Genomic DNA, 23,887 nt, shown 5'->3' on the forward strand with positions numbered 1-23,887 from the left:
TAGAGAGTTCGATTGTTTAAATAAACGCTCCTTGTCTACTGACGAGTCCATTGAGTCTGCTTGCGTGTTCACAGCTGCAGTCAGCTCAGCTGGGACAATGGAATTGGAAAAGTGTTGACTGAAGTTTAACAATGTACAATATCCGTAATCCAACAATCGAAGCAATCAACTGTTTACTAAATACGTCAAGCCTCTTTCGGAATGGCGTGAAACTCCGGTATCTAAATAAAACCTCCTCAGTTTCAAAAAGTTTTTGCCTCTCTGTATCCCACTATTAGTATGGCGTGATATATTAGCTTCACGGTGCAGATTGTCAGGCTATCGTTGCAAAAATTTTTCTAAAAGCAGCAGCATCAGCAGCGAAGTGGAAGAGACGTTAAAAAAAAAAAAACTAAACCTCAATGGTATAAAATTTTCCATCAACCGAGGCTAAAATCGCGAAATATTTACCGCCTACTGTATGAGGGTATAATTTTTTCGCAAGCACTGCTCTGTGTGTATGTATGTATCTATGCACGTATGTATGTAGGTATTAAGTACATGGAAAGCTATAACGGAGGCACTTTGTATAATTAGCTATGAATAAATTAAGCAAATCACATTAAAACGTGTAATATTTCAAACAGCATTTATCCCCACCCGGATTTGGTCTTCGTTGTCAGTTGTAATCTTTGGATATTTTTCATCCGTTGCGGCAGTCTACACGTCATGGGGATGATAATGTTTAGCGAACAATTTCCCCGAGAGAACAAATTGCACGGTACGATAATGAAGAATTGAAAAAGATGAAATGCAAAAAACAAAAAAAAAGGAAAAATGTAAAATTACCAGCTCAAATCTCAGCGATCCTGTTTCTTATGTGAAAGAATAACCAAACTTTTTATTCATCTACAATATGGCGCTATTATATTTCGTACACTAACGCATACCTGCACCATCATTTACTGTTTAATGTGTATACACACACACACACACACATATGTATAGGTTATACCTACTTTCAACGCCCGTTTGTTTAGCCCCTCTATGTCAACCGCGGATGCTCGGCTCGTTTTTCTACCAGCAGCTTCTGAACTCCCCACACACCCCGTCAGATAAATAAAACATTTTCTCGTATTATCATTCTTGTCAGTATCTAGGCTTCCGTTTCAATCATGTCAGCAAGAGCCACATATATGCCGGGTATAGTAGCCGTTTTTGGACGAAAGGTAACCCTATAGCGCGAAAGAATCGCGTTAAAGGAGGATATAAAAAGGTGGAACGGAAAAATTCCAGAGAACTTGGTCGTCGTTTTCGGCGGTATAAGGAATAAAAAAAAAAAAAAAAAAAAAACCGAGGAGAAATCAAGAAAACCTGAAAGAGGATGCGATCTTGTTTTTTCTCCCTTCATATTCCCCGCTTTTTGTCCTCGCCTATTTTTCATCCCGGGACTCTCGTCCGCTGAACTATTAACGAATAACAAAACGAACCGTTCGCCTGAAGAGATCGCGATAGGAGGGGGTTAAAAAGGCCAGAGCACCAACCGCAGGGACTGGAGGGAGAACGAAGGGAATATCGAAGTAGGAAGAAGGGGGGAAAAGCCCCTCGGCATCGCCAAAGGAATATAAGGTCAGAATTTTCCAAAGACGAATACATACGTGGTGAAGATTTTATCGATCAGGAGCGGCTGCAGCGATAAGGAACGAATGGCATTTGTCAACTTGCGACTCGCAGGCTTCGGTAACTTGATAATGTCGACCCAGGCGAGCAGCGTGCAAAGGTTGCGCAATATTGAAAAGCTGCTCTATTCAGGGACGGACTGCATTCGGTCCCCCTTTTTCCTCCGCTCTACTATATTGTCAGCCGCGTCTATGTATGTTCAAATTCATGCCTCCATTCGTATCCGCGCAACAAATCGGCAAATGAAGTTATCATAAGTCAGTCGGTAGCGCGCCATTAGGACCCGACCGGTTCCCCTCTGTACATACATGCATAAATAATAACGTCTACCTTTCCGCGGCGTCGCGACGCCGAGAGGAATTCCTCGCACACACGCACACGGAGAGGCTGCGCGTATCACGCGGCGTCGGCACTTCAACCCCTTATCGTAATCCTCCCCTACGGCTAATTCTAACGTGTTTACCAGGGAGACGCCTAAGATCTAGCAATAATTGTGTCGCGGGTCTCGCTCCGTCTCTGTGTTTTCAACCTCGCGTACTTATAGATACACGCGCTTCTACCGGCGACGGCTTTATCTCTGCAGGCAAACTTCGTAAAGGTTGTATTAATTATTAATTGAATCCTTTGATAGAAATTGCGCTTGTATTTACTCACTCGCACTACTCGTTCCATCTACATCACATATACCAGAAAGTCTGTCACGAGGTCACGTACGATATTAAAAACATGTCGGATTTGCATAATAAACCATTGATTTGGAATCATCTTGGATTTTAAGAGACGTATTTCTACGGATAAGTCATCGGAAATTTGCAAAATCATAACAATGACTATTTCCAGAACAGATTTCATGGCAAGCTGGTACCCAAATTTCAATTCGATCAAGGAAGTGAAGTGAAGATATTAGAAATATGGGTAAATTTGCTAATTTCAATGATATTCTAACGAACTGCAAATAGATTTGAAGTTTTTTGAACGATTTTACATCTATAAGCTATTTTTGGCGAAGAGGTTCCAAAGGTATATACTGCAACTGACTCGAGTAGGTAATACAGTTAGTCTAGCTCGGTATAGATCCGCGGAATCGAAATCGTGAAAGGGAATATTTTAAAGGGGTAAGAAGAAGATAAATTTTACTTTACGGATAAATCTGGAGCCCTCCGTTTCCCAGTTTCCTGTCGCTCAGTCCCCCGCCCCCCAATCCGTCCGGGGCTTTTCTTTCTATCGGTCCGCACCGATCACCGGCAAATCGTGCAATACGTTACCTCAAATGACCCAGGGCTAACATCTGAATTGGGTGATAAGGACAAGTGAGCATATAAACCTGGCGTGCCGAGACGCAATCAGGCTCGGAGTGAAAAATTTGTATGGCCCGTTGTCAGGTCATCTTACGTCATAATTACGCCGGGTCTTAGAAACGACAGTTTGACACGAGGCGCACCGCGTTATGTATTATTATATTATCGGCAACTTCCGGTGTGTACGCCGCGACGAACGCGGCTCGGATTAGCCGTAAGGGAGAGAAATGATTTAGGGGAGAACGCGGGGCGAGTTGGGTGATAAGAATTAATGGGGAGATTTTTATATTTTTATCTTTGCCCGGACCTGTATTGGAAATAATTACACCACCCGCCACGAGATAAGAGAGAATTTTTTTTTTTCCGCTTTCCACCATCGTCAACTTTCGGGCAAATTTTTCTCCTCTCCTCAGCCCGCGGTTTGCGTTGTCTAATTTTTTCCGCTTCACTCTCTTTCCCTGATCGATTATTGGCGATTTCTCGAGAAACGCGTATCGGCCGGGGGACAAATCGTGGAATTAGGCAACCCCCGAATGTATTTTCTTGCCGGGTTTATCAAGACCCCCCCAAACTTTCGAGACTGAGGACCGTCAAGGCCGGAATAGATGAAGAGAAATAGGCAATCCCCGCATAGATAGAACGAGACGAATGTCCGCAGCGAGAATAATATTGTTCTCCCAAAGATTGATCGTTTTATTATGCCCAGTTTCGCCCCCACTATTTTCCTCTTTTCCGGCTGTCCCTTAGCGCGTTGCTACTTCCAACAAAAGCCTCGTTCCCATTCCACATTTATCCGCCTACTCGCTGCGTAAATGCTACAATAATTGCATCCCGTGTGTCTGCGAGTTCATCGACCGATGAACATCTCAATTTATCGAAACTGTTCGTTAGTTCAATCTACCAGGTGAATAGATGAACCGAGAAAATGTCGTGTCTGTTTTTAATATTCTTTTTACTTTGCTCGAATGCGTCCTTCGACACAAAAATAATAAAGATAATAAATCTCTAGCGGCCGCGAATCAGCCGCAATTGTAGAAATAAATCGGTGTACTCTGAAGATGGAAAAATCGCTTTGAAGAGGGGAGGAAAAAGCACTTCGCGGACGGTTACACGCTATCGGTGATTTCCTGTTTCGTACCCGTCGTCCCTTATATTTATCTCACTTCGTAGTCCGATGTCTGGGCGGGGGTGCTGTGGTAATTTTTTATTGGGCGCCACGTGTTAGTCACTTCCGTAAGGCGTGAGCCGCCTCCATAACGTTCATCGACTTCCGATGTCTTATACACCGTTCGACCATATCTGCTTCTTCGCGCCCTCTGCTGGGGCAGAATCGTTACCACGCGAATTGTGCGAAATGATCGCGTTTGGATGTCGTTGAAAATATACTACAGGGAAAACGCGCGAGAACCTTGACAATGGAAAGGCGGGTAATAAGAAACATAATCCGGAGTGATTTAATTTGAATTTTTCACAAAGAGCGGGCGGAAACAAAGGGCGCTTTTTACCGGCAATAAAAATTCCGAATCTCCTCGCAGATATGTGATACTCCGTTTCCTTTTCAGCGCTCGTACCTACAGGGGTGACCTCGGAGGTGGCCCGACTCGTGTAGGTCACGTCTCGGAAGAGCCGTAACGTTTCTCCTTCGCGAGGTGTATCTAACAGCCCATGTTTCCCCGCTAATTGCCTTTGGCAAGACCCGTGTTGGATTCGCACGCGGTGTTAATTGGCCCTGGAAAAATAAACCGATGTAGCCGGTACCCCTGCAGCCGGTCAGAGCGGAGCTGGTGTTCACCAATTAGGCATCCGGCGAGGTTAGGAAATTAAACCCCGGTTGGTAGCAACAAAGTTCAACCCTGCAACCCGTGATCGCCCGATCCGTCAAATTGCAGACCCTTTTATTAATACACACCCGGAGGTTAACCGCTACGCTGATTGACAACCGGTCCGTTTCGCGATTGGACTACGAAACTATCCCAAGTTGAAAACGCTTTGTGAATTTCAAGGACTATTCTTGTCACTTTCCGCGAAATTCAGTTAGATATTTGGTGGACCCAATTACACGGACCAAATGACTTCAATTCTATTCGCCTCGAATCGCTTTGTCTTACTTCGGTCCGACTTTGAATTGTCCCATATTTTTGGGTAACAATCACCGACGTAGACGAGTGTGATTGTACTGTTTCAAGCTAAGCATTGACATGTTATATCCACACGTCAAGTCGTTTCGCATCGCTTTATTCCTGACTTGATAAGTGCAAATTATTCGAATACCTTGAGGAACCGTGAAGAAGTAACGAGAAACGAGACAGAAATTTTTTGGGCTACTTTTGTACTCGATACGATCTCGATACGAACTCGAGTCATTGCTTCCCTCCGCCTGGCTCACATAGCTGACTAGCCATGATTATTGGCTGGAGAGAAAAAAATCCTCCAACAACCTCCTGGATACACTTAAATTCGAACGATTAATGTCCGGCGATGCGTCCGCCGACCCTCGGGGCCCCCGCGATCTCTCTCGATCAGTATATCCCTCCACATTAACAAGGAGATCCGTGAGTAAATCAATCAGTTGGGGGTTGGCTGGGTGGGAAGCTAGACGGACGGTGGAGAGCCCTTGGGCGAGATGTGCGTCAGCATAGCGAGGGGCCGAAGCGTCGCTCGAACCCGAGGGAGTTTCGGTTTACGACTCGTTTTAGGATCTGTGCGAGTTGAGTTACCTAGAAATGGAAGTCGAAAAATTTATCGCTTAAAACTTCCGCGCTGCAGCGCGATTAATTGCATTTAATTGGAAAACAGTCCGAGGGGAGGTTTCAAAATTATATCCTTGTGAAAATTACAGTCTCGTGTGAGACACGCGGTGGCTTTATGAAGGAATTAAGGAATTAAACGCGGCTCGTTCTTCTCGCTGACCGATAAAGTAGCACTCTCTCTCTCTCTCTCTCTCTCTCTCTCTCTCTCTCTCTCGCTATCCAGCATCGTGGAATCGAGGGTTGGACTCGGCGGTGGTTCTGGCAGTCCCTGATCTTCTTTATCGATGCGAGGATGAAACAAGTTAAGTCTGGATTATCAGGACCGCGCCAATACCACGAGCCTCGGCCAACGCCACTACCAGATAAAATCCTCTGGACTACGCCCTTGCCTCGAAACGAATGGTGCCGCCATTTTCCACTTCGCCAAAATTCAAGGACATCTCCGACAACTTCAATTCGCTACGAACTATTTTACGCGTTTTATACGACTGGTGCTACCTCCGAAAGCGAGAGCCGACACCCCTCCCGTCGCAGAGATCCTCTAATCTATTAGACACTTTTTCTTACTTGCTACTACAGCCGTAGTTGTCGAACGAATAGGAGAAAAGTACGTCTGGCCAATTTAACAGGAGTAGATTGCTATCAATTTGAAAATACGCAGCAACCTTCCATGGTATCAGTTTAGGGTTAGCCTGAGATGATGAGAAATTAAGAAGTAATTGTTTTTGGGTAGAAATTATTTCGAGACAAGAAGATACTTCAATGGTAATGTTCTAGTTGAATTAGAGAGACATTTGTATCTGCGATTTGTCCGTAATGTCAGGTAGATCGGATCTCGACATTGGTTCACTGACAATGAATGAAAATGAGTCGTGAAAGAGATTCGACGTTTAAGGCTTCGGGATGTATAGCTTGAACAACCCCTTGAAATAGAAGCCATCTCGGATCCTTCAAAAAATGTTTTCTCAGATGCTTCGCAGCCCTTAAATAATTGCAACATTTCATTCTTTAACGTCTCGAATTTATTCGCTAAGTATAGCAATCGATCCAGGGACTCAATTTCTCTGTTACGAATTAAAATAACGACGGACATTTACTCGGAGAGGATTAATGTTGAAGATGCGAATGAAATGCAGCCTGAGCTTAATGGCAATCTTTTCAAGGACAGCAGACAAAAGCTAGCGGTAGGTTTGGGTGCAAAATATCCTGTCAGAAACGTGAGGATTCAGACTATACCACATATAAATCGGTATAGGTTGAGTAATAATTGATCAAAGCTGTTCGTGGAATTCAGCCCAGTCAAGTAATCTCATATAACAAAGAGGATGGTTCAATTTTCAATTTCAATTATCAGTGATTATTTTCCGTCGCTGGAATTGAATAATCTCCAATTCCTACCAATACTACATATATTATATTGAATGAGGAAGTGCACGTTCATTCGCATTTCTGTGGTCACTTGACGTTCGTAAAGCTGTTTTTCTTTCTCAATTTTTTTTTTCCTGTTCGCAATTCAAAACATTTTTAATTGGTGAAATTTAGCATTAATATACGTTCAAAACATTAAGTGAATAGGGTAATTGTTGTGCGGTTAGCTCGAGGTATTTCAAAAACATACTCATTACCTCTTTCTTTTTAGTTAAAAATCTTAATTAAAAAGCTCACGTAAACACTATAAAGATCCGGCTCAAGCAAGTAAACTCACGTGCGCTTGTACATTTTCCAACCCCGCCCTAACTCTGCCCACGGGTTAATTGGGTGAAATTTTAAAACGGTCCAGCTGGGCTTGATAATTTCCAAAAATCGTTACAACATTTCACCCGCGACGTATTACGGAACGTAGGCCGCGGATTAATCCGCACATCCGGGAATACGTCTTTGCCAATTAAAGTAGCTTCTTACTCCGAACATTAAATACTTCTCAACTATCTGTCTCAGAAATTTTTTATTCCCCCCGTCAACGATTCGTATCGCAATACTCGACGACTTCTCAACATTGCTTCTACACGAGGTGTACAATATTTTCTAACGAAATGAAGAGTGGTTTATTCGTTGAATTAATACCGCTTCGGTCGATTCTTTTTATTTGTTGCGATCAACCGAAATCTTCTCTTTCCCAAATCGAATTGAAAAGTTGACGGGATTAAGAAAGCTTCGTGCCTGAGTGGGTATTTATATGCTGCTGATCAACCGGCAGAACATTCCTGTTTGACGAGTCGCGTTACTTCAGGCGTATTTAGAAGTTTGACCGGGTGAAACTAAAGTTGAGCTGCACGGTAGTTGGATACGTTCCTATATGTACATCGACCTACACCTACCCTGGATCTATACCTACAAAATGCAAAAAGTTTATACGTTTTGCACGGGCAATTAACCACTCTTTAAAGTACTGCGAATCTGAAACTTCGCGGAGGAGCACTTACGGAAGTACCTCCGTTAAACCAGCTGTTTAATAACTAAGCTCCGTTGTAATCGCCAATTATCACAATAGTTCGTTATTCCAGATTAATAATCGTTTGCTATTTCGTCGTAGTTAGTAACGTGAAATAAATCGCTAACGTCGTAACATGCATTAATTCTCATACATGTTTTAACATAATTCCGACATCGGTAATGGATGAAACAGGCTGAAGTACATTGGGAAAATTGTTCAGTTTTCTCCAAACGCTGCAAAAAATGGTAAATTTTCGCGATTTTTTTTTAACGAGACGAACATGACGTCAAAAATGTCGTAAAAAAATTAAACGCGCGAAACTGAGAAAGGATGGTTAACAATTGATGCAGAAGGCCACGTGCCGGAATAATCGAATAAGACGTCGATTTTCAATCTTCCCGTTCGGCAGTGAGAAATAGCTGCATTAACATCAAGCTATTTGAGTAAGGATTTCTCCCTGAATACTGTCGAGTCTCTCGTTCGCAATCCATGCATCATTTACAGGGAATAAGCACCTTACCCTCTTTGTTTTCTCGTTCTCAATCAAATTGTGTTGTTAAAAATGACGCCTCGTATCTGCAAAGCGAAATTCAACATAGTAGCTACTGTATTGTAATTCTCTAATAAGCTATAAATATATATATGTCTGTACGCCTATAACCGTAATGCTATCGTACATATGTGCCTGCGATATAAAAGATAAGCACGTCGGGATTAAGCCATTTATGCATTAAATTGTATGTACTTAAAATTACCGTTCATTATATGTTAATCGAGATATAAAATTTCACCTTGTACACTCCACACAGCGTTTTGATACTCAATTTGATCGTTTATAAAAGATCATCGAGCTGATCGATATATATATATATATATATATATATATATATATATATATATATATATATGTATCTTCATATATAATTCGATTTTCATTATTTATGTAGTGCAGGGCCTCAATCACAATCAGTGTGCCTCAACTTTCAATTTCGTTGGCATTGTGCCGTCACCCCACCCCCCTCCCATACCTTCCTCATCCTTCGCCTCCTCATCGCCAAACTCTGACAATAAATCGAAACTTCTTATAATTGGTGATTTATCAACCGAATCGCAGGGAGGAATCACCCCCAGATATTCTGAAGGGTGAACGTCGCCGTGGCGCGGCGTGCCTACGGAGGGTTTTCTTTAAAACCCAATCAACGAACGACAATGAGGAAAACCGAGAGAGATCCAATAGGCATCACCGACTCCTGGCTGAGCTCGAGTGAAAAGTCCGACGTATTAGGATGATGCCTGGGATGATCGAGACGAAAAAATAAATTGACGAAGAGTTGAGTACGGAGAGACGAAAATATTCGAATCGTGATGTTGTTGTATTGTTTGTTACTCTTTTCATTGGCGCCACATCAATGGTACGAATATGATATTTCGGCGTCCGCTGGTCGGTTGATTGGGCAATGGAGTGGTGGATATTCTTGGAAGTTGAATGCGGGATTGATACGGAGTCGGGTCATATGCTGGGTGTATGTACATATACAATATATTGTATCTATAGGCAAGAGTAAATAATATATGGACGATATATATATATATATATATATATATATATATCCATATATTATTTACTTATATATATATATATACGTGATTTGAATCGGCAGTAAGCAATCAATATCAATAGAACCTTGGGGATCTGGTTCAGTTTAGTTCAACTCTATTTCCCTGACAATATCGCAATCAAAAACCAATCGGGTCAGGACCACCACAATCGGCTTGCGGCTCCCCTCAACGATCCAGGAAAGCGCGATAGCGCCACCGAAACCTTCGTCATCGCTAGTTTCCCATATCCCTGCAATGTTATGGTTTCCCGTGTTTTTATTTACCCGGGTAAAGCTAAATGGATAAATAAATAAACAAATAAATGAACAAGTGGAGAAAATACGCGAGAGAGAAAGAACAGCATCGTGTATTACAAGTGCGAATTCCGCGTCGGAAATGGAGGCGTACGTGGCGGAGGCCCATTGCTGGTTTTCCGATAAATCGGTATTGGCATGTTGAATGATAAGTATCCGAGCCTCGGGAAAAAATCACGTCAGAGGGGCAATATCTTCTATGAAATATATGGGGGAGATGTCGCGTGCAGAATCCACGCCAACCATCGAGGGACCTATAACCTGATATTTGCCAAGGTCACCCGTTCGGTTCCCTTGTCGCCGATATCTCCGTCTCACTTTCTTCCCCCCAGCCCCCGTTTCTCGCTCTCTCGAAAAGTGGAGAGAGAGAGAGAGAGAGAGAGAGAGAGAGGAAAAGGGGGAATCGCGAGTGAGCTTCTTATCTACCTACAAGATGCTCGCGTATTATCAAGTTTGCCAACGGAGACTCGAACGATCACAATAAAATCTCACTGAATTCCGTTCTTCTTTGTGCCGTACAAGTCACGACGAGATACCGACTTCACTCCCAGCTTGCGTGAGGTGATAAAATGAAGGCATAATGAAAACATATAAAAACGAACAAACACCTTTCTACGTCTTGTTTTATTCTCACATAGAAAGTTTATTGCACCATATGTTCAATTTTTAGTAGCAATAATAATAATGGTACGCGTGTGTCGGCGCAGAAGTTCGTCGAAAGATTGTAGGATCGATACTATTCATACATCACGCATCTACTTTATGCCCATTACTTACCTAGAAGTATATCAATCGTGAAAAAGGTATCCAGACGTATTTACAGTCCCCCGATAATATATTCGAGACTCCGTCGTCTGGCCAACGATCTGTTTGATAAACGTTACATTCATTTCGTTTGCCATTTATTCATTTTTATCGGCTGCTCTGAACACCGCATACGACTCTGTATAACCGGTTCAACATTTTTCAGGTATCATATATTACATTCTTCCAAGTGATCTGCGTATGGAAATTCAAATATCCTGAAACCGGCAATAATTCCGTCACTTTTTCAACAGGCAGTTATTCGGTTGTTGGTAAAAAGTTTTTCGTAAATAATCTCGCACAATCGTCGTACTTAAAAATTTTGTTGCACAAGTTTCATTCGATTGCCGAGTTTAATTTCGCAATTATAATTCAGTCAAACGTTTCGCTCGGATAAGGAAAATGATTTGTCGTCAAAATTTCAATCTTTAGATAGGAGTTGACTCGAAGAAGAGAAACAGACTGCCATCGGGGTTAGAATTCTTTCCCATCCAATGATTAATTTCAGGAATGTAGCTGCAACTACAGATCTGTTCTACACAAACTGAAGCACGTTCCCGGCTTTTTTTCACATCAAGAAGTACATGACCATACATTTAAACGTAGGTAGGAATGAATGCGAGTACATAAATAACGAAAGACAGCAACGATTCGTGATTAGCGCCGAGACACAATGACGGGTTGAATATTTATCTCTCTTCCATTTCGAGCGTACGTTGTTTTCGTTTTCCAGCTAATTTGAATTTATGGTACTTCGATGTTTGATGCGGCCAGGCTCGCGGTGAGTAAAAATCCACTAAATCCTGTCCCAGAGTGGCCGTACATAAGGGATGTGAATTCTCTGATGCCTAAAAGAATTACGAGGGTCGTTTTGGGGTTGCGAAACGTCGGGCTCGCCGCGAGTCTTGGAAGACTTTTATGCCTAATTGCTGACAGCGGTCGTCGCTTTGATCCGAAACTCATTTGACTCGTTAACCTCGGGGATTTCCTCGGCGTTATTTAACACCTTGCCACTTGAAGAACGGGCCGTATAACGTTTGCCGGGACAACGCACTTCCAAGACCCCAAAACATTCTTAGTACTCCGAGGTTTCCTAATTCTGGTTAACGTGTGGGCAAAGGTACCCACCTTAAATGAAAACGAGGCCATACGAAACGCAGGGAATTAGGGGGCGCCCTTTTCCGCGAGAACTGACTGCCTCTCGGCGGCGAAAGCGAGACGGATATAGACCGCGAGAGGGAGAGTCGGGGGTGACCCAAGGACACTTGAGAACTTTACATAATGGAGAATGATAAATTGGGCAGTAGCACCTCACAGCTAAAGTAGCTGATAAGAAATTGGCGGTGGAAAGGCGTAAATACGAGGTGGGGAGAGAGAGAGGGAGAGAGAGGGAGAGAGAGCGAGAGAGAGAAAGAGAGAGACCAGCAGCGTGTAGGCAAGGCGCAGCACAATGCTCAGGGCGTCGCGTATAGCCTGAAATTCACCAACGAGCATGGAACGCCTTTATCGCCGAGAACATTACCGTGAATTATTACGCACAAAGTCAAGAGGACCGTGGAATTGGTGTTACACTCCACTCTGCACCGTCGTTTGTTGTTAACGTTCCGACACATTACTCATCCATGATACACCGCGAATTCGTTGTTAATCCTCTTTCCAGGCTCAACACTCACTGACAGTCTAAATCAAGGAGGGTTGCGCAGGATGCGCTAATTACGCACTTCTTCAACCGCGACCCGGCAGAATCACCGGGAAAAAAAAACCGGGTGCTTCGTAAACTCGAGAAGCCTCCCGGACTCCGATAACGAAGTGAAAAGTGTCGGACAGTTCGGAATTTCGGAAGAAGTTGCCTCGTGCCGAACTTCGAAGAGGGTTTCAAGGTGTAATTGAGGATAAATAACCGGGAATTGATAATTTCGTCGAAAACTTACCACGGCCGGAAGCTTTTTCCTGGTCGAAAAAAAAAATGTAAAGAAAACAACCGTCGAGCCGGAGTGTCTAACGACTGACGAATACCGCGCGGGTACAGATAAATGAATAAACATCCATTGCGGTAGCTGATTACAAAGCGAGGGGATTCAGTTGAGAAAATCCCTTCAACTTGAGACAAAATGTCTAGAGAGCGGAAATAGTTACGACTGTGTAATGAAGTTGGGACTCAATTCGGCTCCGAATAGATTGCCTTCTAATGAATTGGGTCGCAGCTGAGAACTGAGAAGGACGTGTTGCCACGGCTACGATGGACGAACTTGCGCTAAACTATATACCTACTCCGGTGCACCGCTCTGCGTCCATGCTGGTACGGAAGACACGCGCGTGTAGTATACGACACACCCGCGGCACTGCACAGCTTGCACACTGCGCAGTGCGACGGGTCGGAAAGGTGGGTATATCCGTAGTATAGGGTGCGGGGCACACGGCTCCCCCGAGACTTGAACGAATCCTGTTGAATCAAAATCTCCAGTTATCGCATCCAGTGCTGATGGTGCACTTTGGTCCACATTCAGGGCGGAACGTACACCGCATCCTGGATATGCGAGGGAGAGCGCAGACGAGCTTACATTTTTGCCATTCCATTGAAGCTTCGAGGGGACTCGTAGATTCTCGGTGTTTGATAAGTTACACCAACTAGAACAACTCCGTGATCGTTAGTTACGGGCAATTGCCAACACTCGACAATGGTTTAGGAAAGTTTGACCACGGAGCTTAAATGCTCGACGAATTGTTCTGAAAATCACGTTTCTGACTCGATTTCTTTTTTTTTTTTTTTGTTTTACAAGACACGGGACGCGTCTCCTTAACCAATTCCACTTGAGCCCTTTATTCGGCGAAAGAAACAAGGAGGATTTGTTCCGACGGATTTTCTTGCGATTTTCTTTCGCCCGAATGACCAGGTGACTGCTCGTCGTCCGTTGGTTCAGGAGATGACAACGTGGATGAGAAGTTGAATTATATCCTCGGGTAGGAATTACCGAGTGAGTGTTAATCAAGAAAGTTCTCAGAGGGTAGAAGGGCCGACGCTGTATGGTCTGGTACGGCATGTACATCGAGTTCCTAAGGTTAGGGATTAAGCCGGGGCTGAGAGACGACAAGGACGCCGGGTATCGCGACGCTGAGGAATTTCGAGCGGCGTTGCGGCGCCTGACGTCGAACCAGAAACGTGACCGTCAAAGAGGGAAAATTTAAAGAGGCGCGAGCAGGATGCTTATAACCGATGCATGCGCGTGTATAAATCTCGAGTGCCGAACGCCGATTCATTTCAGTTTTGAAATTCATACCCTGGATCTCACCGCAGTGTCGACGGTACTTGTGACATCTCGTGTGCTTTTCTCTGCTTTCGATTTATTTTATTTTGAATTGATTCTACTCAAAGGAATTTCTTCTCATCTTCCTTTCCTTCGTTCGTAATAATGCCCTGGAGGCGTGTGAAGTCAATAAAACCTTGATCTTCCAGACGGAATTCAAGGAAGTTTGCGAATGAAACCTTTTATCAAAGGCGCCTACAATAATTATACGTAATTAATACTTACGTAGATCTGATGACTTGTATATTGTTAGAGAATCGTCGGTAAAAGTTTGCTGAAAAGTTACGTCGTTAAAAAGTTACATCGTTATAAATACATTTAAACTGGTTGCGCTGTGACATATTTTAATTAATGTCTCATATAAATATCAATCCGTTCGAATATGTCACGGTAATATTTGGATAAAATAAGTCTGTTCTGTTACAGACAGTTCCTTGACACACAATTGACACACGTAAGAATAGAAATATGAAATAAAAATCACTTTTAAATCGTTTGAAATAATTTAAGAGTCAGAATAACGTGCATCAATTTTGAGAATAATTCACATTTCCTATTCCTATTCCCATTTCTTTTTACGCTGTATTTTATTGGCCTAGACAGCTGTCGGACAACTTTTGTGGAGATTTTTTTTTTTCTTTCTCAACGGATAAACAACGTTGAAACAGATTCCAAATTTAAAGTGCCGGAATATGTTTAAAAAGTGCATAACCTTGCACACCTTTATTTGTCGATGGGTTAATTACAATATTTGTACCGTTTCAGTTAGTCCTCAATTCTATACGCTATCGCCAAAAGAGAAAACGATTTTTTTTCTTCTTCTTCATTGATTCTGATTCCGCTGACGTTGAAATGTCTGTGCGCATAGATGAATATCGCATTATACGGGACATGGAACATGTGATACGATACTGAGATATAATATGCCGGCTGTATGTGTGTGAATACCGCTTAAAACGATGGTATCTAAAAACCGTTAATCGGTTTTGCACACACGTGAAGCTGCGGGATTGAATTATCGCGTAGTAGTAGCACAGCATCTGAATATCACAGTTAAAAATCATACAGAAATTAGAATATTGCACAAAGTTTTTATTGCGAGTAGGTGTTTGTAGGAAAGATAATTCATCCACTTGTCCGCTGAGTCACCGGAAATAAGATAGCCAGAGCTGGTACCACGTAGGTACCAAGTTGATGTTTATTGGTAGCGATCTGGATGCTTTAGCTGTTTTACTGGCTGTCAGAGGCATGCCGTTGCAAACACCCTACGTCAACCTAATTTCTCAACGACGAGAAAATGGACATAAAAAGAAAAAAAAAAAAAACAGCGAGAGGAGAGCAAAAAATAACGTCATCCGCAACTAGGATTACAGTAGGGCAAAAAAATGTCGAGAAATAGGATACGCGGTACGGCTGTGAAATAGAAGATTCTCCAATTCGGAGACGGCTCTCTGTTTCGCATTTCTCACAGACCTAGCTTCGGCCAAAAAGTAGTACCAGTAAAATTCCCCGAATAAAGTCAAAGACCCACATACGATTCGCGAGGGAAATTCTTATTCCGAAAAATCTACTGTCAACGGCTGAAAAATGTATACATAGTAATACAGTAGGTATTTTACCTGCATATTTTATGAACAAGTATTTTCATATTCATGTCCGTATAACCTACGTACATATTGTAACAATGAAGAAAACCGTGCCACTTTCAGTCACGTACTAACGTGCATGCTACCGCTGCGATTACTTGCTCCCATAAATTATATCCCCCTCTCTTCGCCGTCTTGCCATTCTCTCGATTAATCTTACATCGTTCGAGTGGGATCAGGCACTGCGTTTAAGAGACATCCGATCAAACACGTTTCTCGGACAGAGATTCGTCGATTGGTGAACTCAAAAATGTGAAAAAAAAAAAAAAAAAAACAGTTAGCGAATCAGTGTCACGAAATCGGGTCAAATGAATGTAAAAAGACGAAGAGGTTTTGAAACCATAAGCATCGTCCGTTCGTATAACCCGAAGGAGATACGAAATTCTGCGTAGGTTGCAAAAGAGGAATTAAAAATGGAGAAAAAAAGCTAATCGCGAAAGAAAGAAAAAAACAAAGAAAAACAAAAAAAACAAACGTCGTCGTGCACAAAACAAGATCTGAAAATCGTCACCGCTGGGAGCGTAGATACAACGTGGATCCTTTGTCTCTGGGTGCTGCCGTAATATAGATCGCGGTAATTTGTCACAAGACTTTCGAGTTTCCAAGCGAAAAGCGAGGCGGCGGCAGCAGCAGCAGCAGCGAAAGGCACGAGGTAAAAGACGCGAAAAGTCTAAAGGTGGGTCTTTCTGCCGGGGACGCTGGCTGGTTCACTGGGTCGACAAGGTTAATCAGTCGGACGCGGGCTGGCTGTGACAGGCGATCGTGACTCGAGAAAAAAAGGAAAAATCCGGTAAAACGTGAGAGTTGCGAACCAAATTGCTGCCTGGGCGTAGCTGCAGGATCTATACTCGCTAAAAACTGTGCGAGACCGAAATGTTTAACACATTTTTTCCAACTTTCCTTCAAATCAGAAATAGCAAAAACGATTTTAGAGAATGTATTGTCTCGCGTAGCAAAAAAAAAAGCAAAATTTCAAAACTACCAGCTACTCTCGCAGCGGCTCGAGAGTATCGACTTGTACAGTCGACATTCCATCACCCGGCGAAGAGGAGGGTGGAGGATCGGCCTAACGATTGGCAAACAAATTCGCAACACTCACACCGGTCAGCGAAGCCACTGTTTTCCTTTCGGCCAATGGTCATCGAGAAAGCTGTGTACGCGGAGTCCGCGCTCCGATGGGCGATACGTTTTCCCCGAGCTTTCCCCCCGGCAGCCCTCTTCCTCGATATTATACGGGCAGATAGGCAGCGTCGAAGCATCGCGCCCTCAGACACACTCACAGCTGGCCCAAGGCCCCCGTTTGTATCAGGCCTACGGGGTTCGCTCCGCGAGCTATTAACACGCAATTATCTGTCGAGGGCATGCATGAACGGATGAACGGGCATGGAACGCCGAGGGAACGAGAGAGAGGGACGATCCATTTAACCCCAGACGCACCACGTGTGCTTCGCTATGTGCCGAGCTTGCTCACCCGTACGCATTTTGCGTAGGTGCGTTTATCTGCCTACGCAATGGTACAAGTATGTACGACATGAACGGCGAAAAGCTTCGCGTGTGCGCGGAGCGCGGAGATAGATAGAAATGTCGCCAACACGTGCGTAGATATAATCTCGACACAGTAATCGAATTCCCTTTCCCCCCTCTTTTTACTATTCCTATTTATTATGCGTAGAGTATACCACCGGATGGAATTTTTCATCGGCGGACAAGCAAACACGAACAAATACAGGACGTTCCAGCTTGGACTGATCAGCACGTTATTTCGATCTTAACGTCTCGAAATTTTTCTGGCTTTCTTAGATGCGTTCGATACATCAACCTCCCGTTTCGATACGTGAACTGAAATTTAATGTACAATTCGACAGGATCGGTTCCTTGCCGTTTGTTTACGTATGTGGCTACGAATTGTTGGGTTGAGCCGTAGCGTCCTGTAAAACACGCGTCGAATATCGTACATATATGCGGTATATTGTACGTGAGAATTGAGGGAGAGAATCGAAGCTGGGTGGGTTGTGAAATTAAAAATGCAATTTGAAAACAAATCGTTGAAAAAGATGGTGCCGATGGAAATTGGCCGGCGGGCACAGGTGCTGGCAGATGGTACATAGTTGATTGTAGAATTTCATTAACACACCTTCGTTCTTTTATTTTTACCATCATACTTTTTCTCTCTCTTTTCTGCAAATTGGCCGATTTTGATTATTTTACCGTCGCAAAACTAAGTGTGCGAATACGTGCCAATGGTCTAGTTAAACGAAGTCGCTGCAGACGAGTAATTTATTTTTATTCGAAATCACCTGGCAAAAAATTGAGATCGTCAGCTTCACGGGCACTTTTGTCTGCTGCTGGAAATAACTTTATACCTCATTCCTAGAAACCTGTTCTTTCAACTCCTTATTTTAAACAATCCTTGCCAATCCGCGCATTCTCTCAAATTTTCGAGTCCCGATCCCACTCCACATCTCACGGTCAGGGTAAAGAGAGCTACGAATGAAGAGGGATCGTCAAGAAGCTCCAAATTCTACAATTCAATCGGATCTCGTTATACCGCGAATGGCGTAAACAATATATTATCCACTCGAGTTCTGCTAAGATCAACGAAGCGTGCTGCTCTATCATAGTTGTTGGTTATCCGGTGTATTGTTCACTGTTCCAGACAGTTGATCATCACTTCAAACTCTGAGCTCCTTTTCCCATTTTTCCCTGTACGTTGTACTATATAAATTTATATTTCTCTCTGGCCATGCAGCAGGTATCGAGGCTGTTTGTATTTCGCGTGTGGCACTCGCATCGAGTATATACGTACAGTTATACACAGTTCCAGTTTATACGATGGCAAAACTATGACCAAGGCGCCTGAACAATCATCGGAAGAAACGTAACTTGAAACTGTAAAAACACGGGGAACATGATATCGAATAAAAAAAAGGATCATGGAGCGAGTCGTTGACCGCTAGTGTTGTCACCGCATACCCACGTCTTGACTTGTTAAAAAATCGGCGTAAATGATAAAAAAAAAAAAAAAAAAAGATACATACTCAACGAGTTGTCGAGGAAGAGAGTTTACCGCGGTTTATAACGGTATTATACCGACGCAACGGTTGCGACTAGTTTTTGTCCTCCTCCTCCTCTTTTTGTTACGAGCAAGTGGATTTTGTTCAGGTCTGATCAATTCATCATTCCAGACTAACCTTGGCACTTCCCATTTCTCTCGGGCGACTCCGACAAAGTTGCGTGTCCGGGCCTCTCTGAGTCAGGGAGGTGAAGGTGGGGGGGGGGGTTCGGTGTTCGCCTTGCAACAAGAAGGAGGAAGGAAGAAAGGAGGTGGAATTATGGAGAGAGACCGGAGGATCGGTCCTCCGATTGCCGGGATAGTGGGAGGTCTGTGGGTCGTGGAACAGTTATATAGCCACACAGTCTGTCACTGACCCTGTAAGCCTGGTTTCCTTCTAGGCCCAAGCTTCTCCTCGAACGGTTTCCTATTCACTTCCCAGTCTTCGTTCCCCGAGTACGAACCTCGGAGCTCGGTTCAATTACAGACTTTTACCAGGGTCCCCGAGATATATCCTTTCGCGGATCTCTTGGTCCTCCTAAACTAAAACGAGATTTAGGAGTTTCAGACATGAGGGTTCTTGTGATTTGTGCTCTCCTATTAGCCGCTGATCTCGCTGTCGCGAGTGCCTTTAGCAGCGATGAATTCGGTGAGGGTAATTCAATTACGGATCCCCGGATAAGATATTGAAAATAATTGCCCACCGTTGCCTTCGTTTGACCTTGCCTAATCGCACGCGTATCGTTGAGTGAATTTCTATTATATCTCTGTCGAATTATGTCCAGATGAATTCTTCCGTGATGAATTCGACCAGATTTCCACCCGCGTCCGACGGTCGTCGGAGATGGAAAAAGGACGCGATACCGCGCAGGGCGACGGTGAGAAAAAGAAGAAGCCTCGTCGTTCTTGCTGCGGTGAAAATGACGATCTGAAAATTCTCTGGGGCGACGGCGTCAGAGACATTAAGAAGGAGTGTTTCGATCAAGCGAAGAAGGCTACCGAAGTCGTGAGAAAAGGTGAGCAGCGTCACGGGCGCAAACTAAATGAACAAAAACAATTATCGATCAAAAGTTCAGTCGACGCTTGATTGCCAAAAATCTGACGCCGAGCTATTCGCTGAGGAGCGATGAAGCGTAAGGAACACGCAATCTCGGTGGCTCGTTAATAAACATTTTGACTCCGTCAGCTGTTGGCTGTTTAGTCGTTTTATATTGCCTGTTAAAATCCACACCCGTTTCCTTCTCGAGAAAATATTTCGCGAATCTGAACATCGGAGAACTCAAGAGAACAGAGGAATTCCGGGGGGAGCGAGGGGGATAAAGTTATCTCTATTTAGGTTAAGCTAGGTGCCTCGCGAAATTTACCAGATTTATACAATTCACTGGAGAGAATTCCGTTCAACCTGAATTATTCTCATTTCCAGCCAGAATGATGGAAGAATACGAGGGATTCATCCACGGCAACAGAACCAAAGAGGAATACATTGTGAGCTATTACTTACGCATTTTCGCTTACTTTAGAATTAAGAAACAAAACAAAAAAAACTTACCGAAACATTGACCATTTTCCAACAGTGCGCTGTGCAGTGTATCGGTCAGAAAAAGGAAGTTGTGAGTAGGATTCGTTCTAAAGCGTTGTAAGAGTGAAAAAATTTTAGATCCGAGACCTAATTTTTATCTTTGTTTCTGGCTAGCTGGACCACATGGGAAACGTGATGAAGGAAAGTATGGGAGAATACGTGAAAAATACGTATTCGTCGGAACCGTGGAAGGCGGAGATAGCAGATCAAGTTCTGGAAAAGTGTTTCGCCGAAACGCAAAAGCCCAGCGAAGGTGAGAAGTTGATTCAAGTTGACGTATAAAAATATATTGAGCACGGTCGCGTTAACGGTGTTGCAATTTTTGTTATTAAAAAAATAAAAAAAATAAAATAAATTGTATTCGCTGAAAGAAAAAAGCTACACGAAATAATAATATCCACCTGGGATGCACGACGACCTGCTTTCTTCTTCAACGGTGACTAATCACTCCCATATCGCGAGTCAGCGATGCTACGACCTGATTTCTTGTTAATAATAATAAGAGAAAGTATGCACGAAGACGCAGGGGAGTTATTGTCTTCCCGCAGCTGTTCGCGTCTTTGCGTTATTAATATTTATACACGCGGATGTTTCTCACAATCGGCTCAGAGTCGACGTTATGGCTTTTGTTAGAACAACGCGATCGTTATAACTCTCCCTTTGATAAAATATTATCACCGTGACATTCGCCGACGGCGGATAGGCGTAACGCCTTACTCGTTAACAGACACGATATACTTTATAGGCACATTATATTAAATTTCAACCCCTGCAGGTGAAGTGTCAACGGATAACGGTGCAGTCACGAACGGGAGATCGGTGCAGGCCAAGTGCAATAAAAACGGGATTGCCTTCATTCACTGTCTCTGGCGAGAGATGCAATTGGTGAGTTAAACTTTAGAGGATAAATGTATCGGAAAGCGGTGAGGTGAACACGTCGTGATATCATTCTCCCGTATATCCTGTTTCAGAATTGTCCGGCCGACAAGCTGCGTGAGAGTAAGTTGACGTTCATTAACTTTTGCTATGTAACGTTACGTAGGCTCTATGTGAAAAAAAGAAATTGGCAATTTGGTGGGAAATCGATTGGCGAAAAATTGCGAGAACTGTTTGTAGTAATTAAAAGGTGTTATAGAATCGTTTTATCGCAGCGTAATAAATTCCCTGAGCTTTTTTCGCCGATCAAAAGTTGGTAGGTAGGTGTAGGTGCCTGTGCAGGCAGCAGCTTTACTACAGCCGGCACTTAAAATTCACTCGACAATAAACGCCTCCTGTAATTACACCTATATAACTACGAATAGAGCTGCTGCACGGAAACTGCGCATAATGGAAAGACTGGACGAGAATATTCCGGTGCTATCAAGACTATTAGACACGACTGAGCAGAGCCCGTTTATCAGTTGGAGTGAAACGAAATGATATTTTCGCAAAAGCTTGTAGCTACCCACCTATAAACCCGACCGCACCTCTCATCTAGCCGAATAATTCAACCGTGAAAATATATATCCTTGCGGCTGGTGAACGGTCCGCGGATAGTGGGATTTGCTTGGGGTGGAGGGAGACGATAGTCATGGGGGGCGATGGAAGTATAGGAAAGGCCGGGTCTTCCGCAAGATGAAAACAGGATTCAGGAAACGGCAACTCTTTGAGCACCCTGCAGTTTCCGTTCGGTATTATTCACAGTTACTGAATATTGTTTAATGCAATTTTTTTTTTTTTTTATCTTCTCTTTTCCACCTTCTCTCGAGCTTATACATTCACTTCTCGGAAGAACTTCGTCCAACCCCGTCGGGATAAGCTGGCCATTGTTACGTGAAAATATACTTTGTGTCAATTATGATTATTCTCACAAACAAGTGAATCTGTCCCGTGATTTTAACATTCGAATGATTTGACGCCACAACGTTGGAATCCGTTTTTTATCATTCCGAATTTCAATCATTTACATTTACGTGACATCATATCGTGACATATCGATGCATACAGTATTATTCAGAAGTTTAGTGTCTCAATTATGTTAACGAATACCAACGACTAATTAATTAACTTCGAGCGTTCAATTAAACCCTCCAACGTAAGCTAGAATTAAAATTCCGAGCATTGTAGAGGAAGAAAAAAGAAAAATCGAATATCACTTTTTCAACATCCTTACAGGATGATCTTCAACAATAGAGCGTACACGAACACACCGAAACAATAAGCTGATCAAAACGCCTAATATTAGACGTCTCAATTTGGCACCCGGAAATGCAACTTATAACGAAAGAAAAATCGGGCAACAGGTTCGGGGATCAATTATAAAGATCCAACGTATAATACCGATCGACTTAAATCACCGCGACCAACTGTATTGCGAAGAAACGATGAGCGGGGTAATATCGATGCTCCTTCTCGAAAGATTGCCTCAGCTTTAGAGGTCCTCGACTATTGGCTGTATCCAAGCAAAGCTCGGATTACTTTGTTGTTCCAAGTTTCACAAGGGTCTTTAGTTACTCGAAAATCTCGGGTTATTTTGCAGCATAGTCGCGCATATACGTATACGTACTGTGTCGGTATAGGTGTAAGGTAAACTGGCGTAAAGTTGAATAGCCTCGAGCGTACAAGATATGCGTTATACCGCAATCGCGACGCACGCACGTGTGAAGTTTCCAAGAAGTCGGGAACCTGCCGAATTCCTGCTTATTCTTGTTTCGATTTTATACACAATTCTCTTCGCTTCGTTTCATTTAATTTTTATTTTTCAGGCCGAAAATGTAACAGACTTCGAGAAAGGCTGCGCTTACAGGAATCCGCCGTTAAGAACGGGACTGAGCGCAGTCTTTTCTAAACACGTACAGGCGTTGGAAGTTGTTTTTAAGTTACTTTGCTTTATTTAATTTAAGCTGAGAAAATCACTCGTACAATGTTTGACGTATGACATTTTATCTTGTTAGTTTTTCTCAAATTTTTATTTATTAAAAACGATCAGTATACATGTATTTATATATAGTTAATTTGAATTCTAATTTCATAAATGTGTTGATAAACGAAGATAATATGAAGGATATCCCAATAATTACGCCTCCCAAATCGAACACATCACAACGCATGCCTACTCCCGGCTCGCACCTAATTATCAATGAAGGTTACTCAAGATTGATCCGGGAGAACCAATAACGTGATGGTTAGTGCCACTGGTCGGGGTTACCTCTTGTAATACCCAATCACTGCAGCTAATAGCCTCTAATCCACACAGTAGTTGACCTGCCTCTCGATAGGATATGCCGAGCTGTGATCAGCTGTTACCGACGCCGACGTAACAGTCTTGGTACGGTAAGATCTCTGCTTTTGCGGCTTGGAAACTTTCAGCAACAATGTTATCATAACGTGCGAGCAAAATTTTCAAAGGAAGACGATTCTGACCCCAATCCCCAAACGCTGATCAAAGGAAAAGGAGATAATTATCCC

The 23,887-nt window shown here is 43.1% G+C and overlaps 2 protein-coding genes across 2 annotated transcripts in view; one reads left to right on the forward strand and one right to left on the reverse strand.

Annotated features, from left to right (window-relative positions):
- The window catches only part of LOC124298734 (leucine-rich repeats and immunoglobulin-like domains protein 1), a 305,656-nt gene that overhangs the window by 247,486 nt on the left and 34,283 nt on the right, over positions 1–23,887 (reverse strand). The gene's annotated exons all lie outside the window — the stretch shown is intronic.
- Positions 19,234–23,475, forward strand: LOC124298748 (uncharacterized). The gene is made up of 8 exons (XM_046751166.1): positions 19,234–19,510; positions 19,647–19,877; positions 20,285–20,346; positions 20,436–20,471; positions 20,555–20,693; positions 21,216–21,325; positions 21,412–21,439; positions 23,185–23,475. Exons 1-8 carry the CDS (start codon positions 19,432–19,434, stop codon positions 23,265–23,267), a joined length of 768 nt encoding a protein of 255 aa, XP_046607122.1. The 5' UTR covers positions 19,234–19,431; the 3' UTR covers positions 23,268–23,475.

The sequence above is a fragment of the Neodiprion virginianus genome, chromosome 2 (genome assembly GCF_021901495.1).
Source record: "Neodiprion virginianus isolate iyNeoVirg1 chromosome 2, iyNeoVirg1.1, whole genome shotgun sequence".
Taxonomy (NCBI): Eukaryota; Metazoa; Arthropoda; class Insecta; order Hymenoptera; family Diprionidae; genus Neodiprion; species Neodiprion virginianus.